This window comes from Rhinopithecus roxellana, chromosome 14 (genome assembly GCF_007565055.1).
Source record: "Rhinopithecus roxellana isolate Shanxi Qingling chromosome 14, ASM756505v1, whole genome shotgun sequence".
Lineage (NCBI taxonomy): Eukaryota > Metazoa > Chordata > Mammalia > Primates > Cercopithecidae > Rhinopithecus > Rhinopithecus roxellana.
In genome coordinates this window covers 65,855,822-65,866,253 of record NC_044562.1, presented here as the reverse complement: position 1 = coordinate 65,866,253, position 10,432 = coordinate 65,855,822, and the positions used below count along the sequence as shown (strand labels likewise).

Here is a 10,432-nt window from a genome sequence, read left to right as displayed (position 1 = left end):
CTGGGACGTGGGAAGCGAGGGAAAGAGAGACTTCTGATGACTTCATTGTGTGGCTAGAACATCTGGGAGCAGGGAGACTGGGATTCCATTGACTGAGTGAGGGAAGGGGCAGTGGAGTCAAGGTTTGCTTTGGACACTGTAAGTTGTAGCCACTCGTCAGATACCCCGTGGAGCTGTTGAGGAGCAGTGGGCAGTGGGGCTGAGTTCTGAGCCAGGCCCAGCCTGGAAATGGATGTCGTAAGTGCACAGGGGTCTAGGGGAGCAGAGAGCAAAAGAGGAGACAGGAGCGTTTTAGGAAAGACTAGAGCTGCCTGAGGGTTTGGATCAAAACTGCTTTAAAAGTCCTTCTTCAACACTGAGCACCTACTCCGGGCCAGGCATGGAGAACCCAGAGGTGAACGAGTCCATCATGCACTCAGTGCTGCCTGCTTCAGGCCAAATGTCCCCAAGCCCAGGCCACAGGCACTAACATGCAGATTCCCTGGCCTACCCAAGCCCCGCTGAAACACCGTGGCCAGAGGCAGTTGCATGTTTCTGGTTCCCTGGGTGATTCTCTTGCACAAGCAAGCTTGAAAACCTTTCACTTGCAGTGGTCCCGGAGTAAGTGTGGGAGGCGCGTGTGTGCTGGGGGATGGAGTGAGAGAGAGAACACAGGCAATTTCCTCTTTCCCGCTCCAAGAGTAGGGCTGCTCCCAGGTTCAGGAAAGCAGGTCTGTTCTGTGAGCTCTTGCTGTGTGTTGGGGGGGGGGCGGGGGGGCGGCGGGCACGGTGTCCCGGGTGTCCCAGGAGGACAGAGTTTGCATTGATGAAAACCCTTCCCAGCCCTTCGATGCCTCTTTCTCACTGCCCTGAAGGTAACCAGCGCAGTCCTCCCTGCGTCCCACTCGGCCGCGCTCACTCCCGGCCAGGATGGCATCCTGTCTGGCCCTGCGCATGGCGCTGCTGCTGATCTCCGGGGTTCTGGTCCCTGCGGTGCTCACAGGTAAGGGGTGAAGGCCCTTGTCTCTGCCACCACTAGCCTCCCAGGGCCGATAACTACCTTGGGGCCAGATTCTTCATCGTTCACTGGGGAGGAAGCCCCCTCACAGGAGATGGGGCGACTATTTGGGGTGATTCTGTGAAGAGCTCTTGTGAGGTCGGCTGGCAGCAGCTGTGTGGGATGCATGTCTCAGGAAATGGTTAGCAGCAGGGGTAATGGCCTCTGAAGAAGGAGGACGACTTGGGGGGCAGGCCCAGGGACGTTCTGCTGTTGGGAGGACATGGGAATTGCTCTAGCACTTTAAAATCTGAAGTCTCCCAGGTCTGGGAGGCAGCTGGGGGTACCAGGCACATGACAAGTGGCTGAGGGGCCAGAGGAGTGCAGAGCCTTGCTGATTACTTTCAAAAGCTTCCCTGCTGGTTTCTGTGATGTCCTTAGAGAATGAGGACCCAGGTACTGTCCCCATCTTGGGAACGGCTCCAGAGAGAGAGAGAGAATATAAGGCCCAAGATCCCTCTGCAAAACGGTGTGGACCTCTGGACCGAGATCAAAGCGGCCAAGTCTGGGGTCCCACGAAAGGGAGGCCTCCGGCACGCTCCCAAGGGCCCTGTGGGGAGGGGAAGACTGGCCCAGGCTGGCTTCAGAGCCTGAGAGACAAAGGACACTGACGGGTTACAGGTGGTCTTTGCTCCTGTTAGCCAGGAGTTGGATCAAAGGGCAGCCGGCTTCTGTGTCGCAGTAGCGGGTTTCAGGGACCCTGCAGCCTGGGCCTTCTGGAGGGTGCCCGTGGGTCTGTGAGAAAGGTGGACTGTAGTCATGAGAGCATGGCCTGGGGAGAGCTTCTGGCGGACGACAGGCCTGGGGAAGCCCCCTCGGCCACACCCTGGGAGGTCTGGGTGACAGCGAGGAGCCCCAGGGATTATTGGCTTCTCCCTGGACCCCCAGGAAGAAGCTCGAGGCCAGGGTGTGCTCAGTCTTGGCCGGGAGGTTTCTTAACCTCTCTCTGCCTTCTCATCTGTAGGATGGTGACACCGCCATGCTTTGCCTCACTTGCAGGGGGCTGTGAGGCCTCGTGAGTTCAGATGTGCAGAGCTTTTGGGATGGGCCCCACATCCAGTTAGCGCTCAGTGAACATCAGGGGAATGTGGATTCCGCGTTCTGAGCCCCTCCCCGGCACCAGGTGGTCTCAGCAGAACTCTACGTCCTCCCGCAGGCTGGGAGGGCGCCAGCCTCCCTTGTGGTGGAAGAGGCGCCAGCCTAAGCCAGCCATGCGGTGTCTCCTAGGAGTTGGGGGAAGGGACCTAAAGGGGAAGGTGGCATCTTCTACGGCTTGGATCCTGGGGCTGTGATCTTTGCAGCACCCTCACCGGGATGAAGCTGCTTCTCCAGCCTGGTGGTCCACGTGGGCGGAAGGGGAGGCCCTGGCTCCCGGGTTGCCTGTGGCTCCTGCCCAGGTTCCTGCTCCTGTGTGGTTGACCCTCCCGGCTCAGGCTGCCGGCCAGAGTTCCTGGGCCAGACTGTCCTTAATCAATGTGGGTGGATGGGCTTCCTCTGCCACCACAGGATGCCTTGGGGACAGCCAGGACCTCACCTGGCCTCACTGCCCCACTTCCCTCCATGTGTTCTACCAAGAGCAGGCGGCTCCCCGCAGGGGCCAGACCATGCCATCCCAACCCCGGAGTCTCTGGGGTTCTGGCTGTTGTTCTTGCCATTCTGGGGGGAAGAGCGTTTGGGAGGCTCTTAGCACCCCACCCCTGGGCCGGGAGCTCTGGGCAGGTGTGTACACGGTCCTCTGCTCTGTAGGCTGGGGTCCTGTAGCAGACAGGAAGGGAAGGAGCAGCCTTGCGGGCTGAGGCCCAGGCCCCATCTGAGGCACAGGCCCTCTCTGTTGGGAGCCTGTGGCCTTAGCCACTGAGGTGGTAGCAGGCTGGGCTGAGTGGGCAGGAGGCCAGGGCAGGGATGAAAAGGCCCTTCATGGCCCACACAAAGGGTGTCTGTGAGCACAGGCGCCTGGCCTCAGGGCCCTGTGGTCAGAACAAACTTATTTACCAAAAGGCAGGGCAGCTGGGGCCAGTGGGGTTGGGAGAGAGCCCGTGGTGCCCAGGCCTGTGGCAGTGCCACCAGCCCCCGCTTTCCTGGGTCAGAGCACGTAGTCACACCACATAGCTAATTCTGGTCAATGCAGTCTGGGCCTCGGTACCGCCAAGGCAGATGGAATTTTCTTGGGATCCTCGGTGCCCCCACCTCTTTGCCACCCTCACTTTCTGTCACCCTGGCCTATTCACTACCTGCCTGGCATGCCACAAGTTCCGTCCTCCACACCTTTGCTCCTGCCCCATCTCCGCCTTCCCCGGATAGGACTTCTGCTGGGAAACTGACCTGCCCCCAGCTTCCCAGAAGGATGGATTTGGGGGAAGATGGGAATTGCCTTTCAGCTTTGCTTTCCCTTCTTACTGGAGCAAATTCTAGAAACACAGATGAGGATAAGAAGTGCCTCGGCCCCTCCCTGGCCACAGAACCCCTTTTCTTGGTGGATCAGTGACTGAGTGCAGGCTGTCATTTGGAGCCCATGTGTCTGCCACTTGGGCACCAGACTAGGTTGGCAGGGAGCTGGTGGCCCCTGGGGCCCTGGCTGCTTGGGTACAGATGGGTCCTGGGCCAGCCTGTGAGGGACTCTTGTGGTGGCCAGCGGCTGCAGACCCATAGCAACTGGGCTTGCATCCAGAGGTGTGCCCCAGGCCAGAGGCAGCAGCTGAAGATGCTGGTGTTCACACAGTTACCTCCTTGTGCAAGATGCTTGACAGCATAGTCTGAACCCCCATCTCAAAAGTCAGGAAGGTGGATTGGGGCATGAAGTCCAGGGTGAGAGCCTGATGGAGCAAGGATAGGCCCCAGCCCTCCTGATTAGGAAGCTTCATGGCCTGGCTGGGCAGGAGGGGGCTATGTACAGTGGGAGGAGGCCAGGGCAGGTATGTCTGGTGGTGGGGGCAGCAGAGACAGGCTGGGTCATGGAGGACAGACAGGGACAGGGCCTGAGTGGGGCTCCCCACTGCCCTGCTCAGAGGATACCCTCAAGGGTGGCAGCTTAACCCTGATGTGCTGGCCCGGGGACTGAGCCCTGCCTTCTCAGGGGCTGGAGGTCTGCCACTCCTTGGCTGATTCCCGCAGATGCCACCCGGGTCAGCTGGGCCTGGTACCCAGCAGCCCTGTCGCGGCCTCCAGATGCAGGGAGGTGTCTGCCTGACAGTCTATCTTGGGTGTGTCATTTGTGCATTTCTTTGGACATGTTCAGGCAGTCAGTGAGCCTAGACACTGGCGCCTGCTAGGTGGTGGGCACACTCAGGTCTTTTACCTGCCCAGCCCCCAGAAGCCTGAGGCAGCACGCCAGGGGCCTGAGGCCTTCCATGGGCGCTGCATGGCTGCAGACCCCTGCCTCTCTGGCTGCGATATGGGAGGCCTGGCTAGGTCACTTCCCCTCCTCTCAGGGTGGTCTTCAAGGTTGGTGGGAGGCTGGACAGACATCAGTGCTGCAGTCCAGCCTTGGGCCCCTCGGGAGGGAAGCCTCCCCCAGTTGGGGGCCAGTGGGCCTTCCACCCCTGGAGCCTCCTGCCAGAGATCTTTTCTGGAAAGGGGTTCTCCCTTGGGCCAGCCCTGGGGAATGTGGCAGGTCAGTTGAAAGGTCAGCAAGCTGAGTCTCGGAGCTGAGCCTTGCAACTGACCTCTCCAGGCTTGAGAGAGGCCCGGAAGCCAGGGACCTGCTAACATTTTATTGTGGAAAGATGTGCACTTTACAATCCAATGAACTCCAGGAGTCCATCCACCTAGTCTTGCCAACTGCCAACATTTTGCTACATTGCTGACTCCTCTTTCTATCTGAATGCTGAATCATTTAAGAGTAGGTTGCAGAAGTCATGTTCCTTTGCCCCTAAATTCTTCCTAAGAACAAGGACATTCTCGTACACACCAGAGTCAGCTATCAAAACCAGAAAATGAGCACTGAGGCAGTCCTAAGCCACACTCTGTTCAAACTTCACCAACAGATCCCAGCGTCTCCAATCACAGGCCTGTCCCTCCCCATCCAGGAACACTGAGTTGTCTCCTCAGTCTCTGATCTGGAACCTTTCAGTCTTTCTTTGTTTTTCCTGACTTTGACATTTGGGAAGGCCCATTTACTTTAAGACTGACCCTGAGTCTGGATTGGCTGATGTTTCTGCGTGGCTTGCCCTAGATGGACACAACTGGCCGGAAAACCCTGGAAGGACCTCTGTGTCCTCTCGAGCATCCCCCTCTCTGGGTGCTGGTGAGCCTAACAGGAGGGCAAGTGTCTGGCTTCAGTCTTGCCCCAGCGCTCAGGGATGGAACCCGCAGGGACAAAAGATGCCCTAGGGTCGCAGGCTGGCTGCAGGGTCTGTTCACAGAACGGCAACCTCCCTACACCGTTTCTGGGCAGCACAACCACTCCTGCAACTGTCCAAGGGCTTCAGCCCACCTGTGCTCACCATCGCGGCACCTTATCCCCAAGCCTTGGCTTTCTTGTCTCTGAAATGGGGATAAAAGCAGTTCCCAAACCACAGAGTAGCTGGAGTCAAAGAGATGAGGTGTCAGGACATCTCCAAGCTCATCCAAGGAACCTGTTTGAGGGTCGAGTGTCCCTGGATCAGTCTCTATCCCAGTTGAGGTTAGGGCATGGGGCCGGCTGCAGTGGCTCACACCTGTAATCACAGCACTTTGGGAGGCCGAAGCAGGCGGATCACCTGAGGTCAGGAGTTCGAAATCAGCCTGGCCAACATGGCAAAACCCTGTCTCAACTAAAAATACAAGAATTAGCTGGGCATAGTGGCAGGTGCCTGTAGTCCCAGATACTCTGCAGGCTGAGGCAGGAGAATCATTTGAACCTGGGAGGCAGAGGCTGCAGTGAGCCGAGAACGTACCACTTCACTCCAGCCTGGGCGACACAGCAAGACTGTTTCAAAGAAAAGAGAGTGAGCTGAGATCCGGCCACTGCACTCCAGTCTGGGCAACAGAGGGAGACTCCGTCTCAAAAAAAAAAAAAAAAAAAAAAAAAGAGAGAGAGAGAGAGAGAGAATCGGACATGGGCAGGCCCTGCTCTGCCAACACTGTGATGTCAGAGGGTCTGGCTGGGCTGGAGAGGCCGAGAGCCGACCTACCATCCCCATCTTGAGCTTTCCAGCGTTTCTGGGGTCTCCTATCTGGTTGTGGGGGATGGATGGCCCAGGGTTGGGGTGATGGGCGGGAGAGGACAACTGGGGTGGGCTGACTGGTGAGGGTACAGGGCGGGGGTTATCACGTAGGCATCTCAGCCTGTGCTTTCTGCGGGACTGAGAATGTCTCCTTCCTGCTCTCTGGTCCCTGGGTACCCCAAATCTTGCCAACTCCCAACCCTATGAGCAGAGAAGGGCTTTCATAGGTGAGATCCCCTTACACTGACCAGACACTCCTGCCCACCCACCGGCCTTGCCCTACAGGAGGCAGCAATGTACTGCCTTCAGCTTCCCAGCCTGGGAAATGTCAGGGCTAGTGCAGCGCTGAGCCCAGACCCCTCACACAGCGCCACCCGCAACTTGCAAACTTGCTTAACCTAGAGGTAGGGGGTGACGTCCCTGTCGGCCCTGTCACCTGGGGCCCCAGCGCCTCTCGTTGGCTTTGCAGATGATGTTCCACAGGAGCCCGTGCCCACGCTGTGGAACGAGCCGGCCGAGCTGCCGTCGGGAGAAGGCCCCGTGGAGAGCACCAGCCCCGGCCGGGAGCCCGTAGACACCGGTCCCCCAGCTCCCACCGTCGCGCCAGGACCCGAGGACAGCACCGCGCAGGAGCAGCTGGACCAGGGCGGCGGTACGAGCGGGGCGGGGGAGGGAGAAATGAGGAGGGGCAGGAGGCGCGGGGAGGAGGGCCGGCCGGGCCGGGGCTGGCAGGTGACGTGGTCCTCCGTCCTCCGCAGGGTCGCTGGGGCCCGGCGCCATCGCGGCCATCGTGATCGCCGCCCTGCTGGCCACCTGCGTGGTGCTGGCGCTCGTGGTCGTCGCGCTGAGAAAGTTTTCCGCCTCCTGAAGCGAATAAAGGGGCCGCGCCCGGCCGCGGCGCGACTCGGCTGCACTCCTCGCGCGCCCGTATGTCTGCGCGTGCGTGTCCGCGCGTGCAGGTGTGCCAGAGAGTGAACGCGCGCAGGCGAGGTCTCAGGACGGGGGTGGGCGCGGGGGCGAGGGTGGGTGCTGTGCACGCGCGTGGGGCCGGAGTCGCATCCGAATTCCCCGCAGGGGCGCCGGGACGTGCGTGAGCACACAGCATGTCCCAGCCCGCGCGCGCGGGGCCGCGCGGCCCGGCGTCCGCGTGCACCACGGCTGGAGTGCCGCGGGAGCGCGCCGCATGTGCGTGCGCGGTGCGCGTGCGCCGGGGCCGCCAGGGCATCGGAGCCGGTGTGCGGCCAGCGGTCTTAGCCCGGCCTGGGGCACCGTCACTGCCGGGGCCACGGGTGGCCCCTTCTCCCAGCGCCGACTCCTCTGCCTGGGCCCGGGCCGAGGCGCTCGCCGCGCTCCCCGGGGCCTGCCCCCCATCCCGCTCCGCTGGGGTTCAGAGCGTTCCGTGAGGAGGGAAGCGCGAGGGCAGGAGAGGCCGACGGAGACCCCGGGGCCCGCGGCTCCCTGAGGCCGGGCTTGGGGAGGGCGGGGGCCGTCGGCGCTCCCAGCCAGAGGCCGCGTTATTTTGGGGGACGTCTTGTGACTCTGAGTCCCGCAGCCAGGGCTCAGACCCGCAGCCCCAGGCCCCCAGGTAACCCCTCTGCCTAGGGAGCCTCAGGAGCAGGATGAGTCGAGGGTGGATGCTGGACGCTGTCCGCCCCTGCTTCCTACTCTCACCCCAGGCCTGGCTGGGCCGAAACGGCGGCCCCCACGCCCACAGTTCGTCTGTTCAGGGAGAGAAAACGGCTTTCCCAGCTCTTCTTACCCAACTTCACTCTCAGAGCATCGGGGCGGAGTGAGGGTGAGGAGCCTGGTCCACGGTCCCCACCTCGGAAGCATTTAGAGATGTAAACTTCGATCCTTTGATCATTTAACCTGCTCGGCGCAGCAGGGAAGCGGGAACTTGGGGCCTACCCCAGTCCCCAGAGCCTTTGGAGGGAAGGGCTGGACAGTTTGGAGGCCAGCAGACTCCTTGGGGACAGCGTAGTGCTTCTGAAGATTCCAGGGTGGCAATGCTGCTGGAGGGCAAGCTGCTCTTTTTCAAAAACTCATTTTCTCTAGCAGCTGTTTTGGCCTCTTTGGTGTCCCTGAGCTCCCCACGGCAGTTTCCTGCCATGAGTTTCTCCTCCTGGACACTGGAGGAGCCCAGGTGGTGCCCGCACACCTCTCACACACTGGGGGATGAGGTCCAAGGCCTCATCCAAGTCTGTTAGCAGCTTCCCACTCGACCAGTCTCCCCAAAACACACTGAGTTAAACGATTCTGCTTATAAAGGAGGGCTATGAAACTGACCTATTTTCCTAATTGGTTAACTTACTTCATCTCACCTAACCTTGAGTAACCAAAGCCTTTATCAGACCGGATGATCCAACTCAACATGCTGTTTTCCAGCCTCAAAAGGCACGGGGATAAATGGCCACCCAACTCCTTCCCAGCCCTCCCCTCCAGGGACAAGAGGTGGCCCCTTCTTTTCCTTTCCTCACTCTGCAGCACTCTCCCACCAACGGGTGCATCACAGCCCCTCACTGGGACCAGGGGGGCCTCCCTCTCCAGTGGAACCAGTGTCACACGCCTGGCATCCCTGTGATTCTCAGAGGGTCTGAGGTCCCAGGACCAACGAGCACCCTTTTGTGGCCTGTGGGAAGACGCTACAAAGTCCCACTGGATCTAAACCAGAGGCCTGTTCTGGAGAGCAGGGAAACTGTCCTAGCAGAGAGCGTGGTCCTGGGCACACAGGACCCCTTGGCAGGCTGAGGTGGAGCGGGGGCGAGGGGAGGGAGTGGAGCTCTGGGCAGCTGAGGGTGTGAAGGGCCCAGGGCCTGCGTCTGGGCAGTGCGGAAGTCCCAGCCCCACTCCGGTGGTGAGATCCCCGTAGGGCCCCCCACCATGGACACTTCGGGGCCTCTGCGGTCTTCCAAAGCTGTGTCCTCACTTCCACTGCAGCAGAGGGGCGTCCCCAGCTCTGTCAAACAGCCCTTTCTGTTTCCGGAGTCCTACAAGTGGAGGCCCAAATCTGCTCCCATGCTGAGACAAGGCCCTGGCTGCTCCTTCCTCCTCGGGAAACTGCCTCGAGCCCTTCCTTTGGGGAGTGCCTCCTCCACCGGCCTTGAAGGGGTGCTCCTCTCTCACTGCCTGGAACCAAACACCCCCTTCCTTTGTGTACCAGGGCAATAAACAGTAGACCTTCATCTCTTTTATTTTATATATGATGCTTCTTTTAATGCAGCCAAAAGTGATATTTGCTTTTCTCAGAACCATAATCGATACAAGATGCAGTGACCAATTCATTCCTTAAAACACCTGGACTCCTTAAGGGGCTAGAAGACACAAGTTACCTCCAGCCCATCAGGGAGCCAGAGGTGGGAGGGGTCCCCAGCCAAGCTCTGGCAGGCCTGCTGTGGAGCAGGGCCTGACCGTGCAGCCAGAGGCTGGCAGAGGCCCGGGCAAGGGTGAACAGGGGCAGCTGGGCTCTCAGTCCTGGGAACTGGAGACCAAGGGCTGCTCATCAAGCTCCGACAGGCAAGGGCGGCCCCATCTGTGCCTAGTGGATTCTAACTGCTTCCAAGGTAGAGGAGGACGCGTGCAGGAAATCATGTCAATTGTCACCTTCTGCCTGCCTCCCACAGGGACACTCTGGGTTGGGAGCCTCTTCCAGTCCCAGCAGGCCAGGGCCGTGGGGGCCCTGGAGCGTGCCCACCCCCTTGCACCCCCTCGGAGGCACGAGGGAGATGGTGTAATACTGCTGAAACCTTCTTGTTTACAAATGCATCAGGAGAGGCTTGGGCACCCTTTATCCAGTTTGCGAGCAAGGGGCCAAGACACATGAGCACGCACTGTGTGGGCAGGGATGAGGGCCGGGCACCCCAAGCCAGATCCTGCCACCTGGGGAGGCGCTGGCCTGTGCTTCCCAGAGCCCCCACGTTCTGTCAGGGTCTCACGCAGGCCCTGCTCGCGCCGGCCCCCGGGTGGGGTCATTGCCGATTCCGGCTGCCCAGCTTCCTGCGGTCCTTGTTCTGGCTGCGCTGAGGGTCATCCATCTTGTGGACACGGAAACATTCCTTGAGGTTCTGGGACCGGATCTTGGGATTCAAGATCTCCTCAGTCATGGAGCTGGGGAACCAGCCTCTCTCCTGGTCGTGCAGACGCTCGCCAAAGATCCACCCTGTGCAGGGAGGGGAGGGAGGGAAAGTCAGGTGCTCCTGCAGGGCGCAGGCTGCACAGAGGCTCCCTCCCAGCCAGGGCCCCCATCTGTGTGCAG

The 10,432-nt window shown here is 60.3% G+C and overlaps 2 protein-coding genes across 4 annotated transcripts in view; one reads left to right on the top strand and one right to left on the bottom strand.

The window, feature by feature from the left end:
- The first annotated feature begins 208 nt into the window (after nt 1–208).
- Nucleotides 209–9,371, top strand: SNORC (secondary ossification center associated regulator of chondrocyte maturation). Of its 3 annotated transcripts, none has more exons than XM_030917059.1 (4): nt 209–394; nt 855–982; nt 6,650–6,832; nt 6,939–9,371. In XM_030917059.1, the coding sequence occupies exons 2-4, from the start codon at nt 910–912 to the stop codon at nt 7,046–7,048; spliced, it is 366 nt and encodes a 121-aa protein (XP_030772919.1). In that variant the 5' UTR covers nt 209–394; nt 855–909; the 3' UTR covers nt 7,049–9,371. The 3 variants fall into 3 exon arrangements, with proteins under 3 accessions (XP_030772919.1, XP_030772918.1, XP_030772920.1); XM_030917058.1 differs by having other exon boundaries at nt 380–418; nt 868–982; nt 6,939–7,093; XM_030917060.1 differs by lacking the exon at nt 209–394 and adding an exon at nt 658–710 and having other exon boundaries at nt 6,939–9,362.
- The window catches only part of LOC104655156 (ephexin-1), a 52,083-nt gene continuing 51,003 nt past the window's right edge, over nt 9,353–10,432 (bottom strand). The window contains exon 13 of the mRNA XM_030917057.1: nt 9,353–10,336. Coding sequence (XP_030772917.1) covers nt 10,146–10,336 — 191 coding nt within the window. The 3' untranslated portion in view covers nt 9,353–10,145. The remainder of the gene's footprint in view (nt 10,337–10,432) is intronic.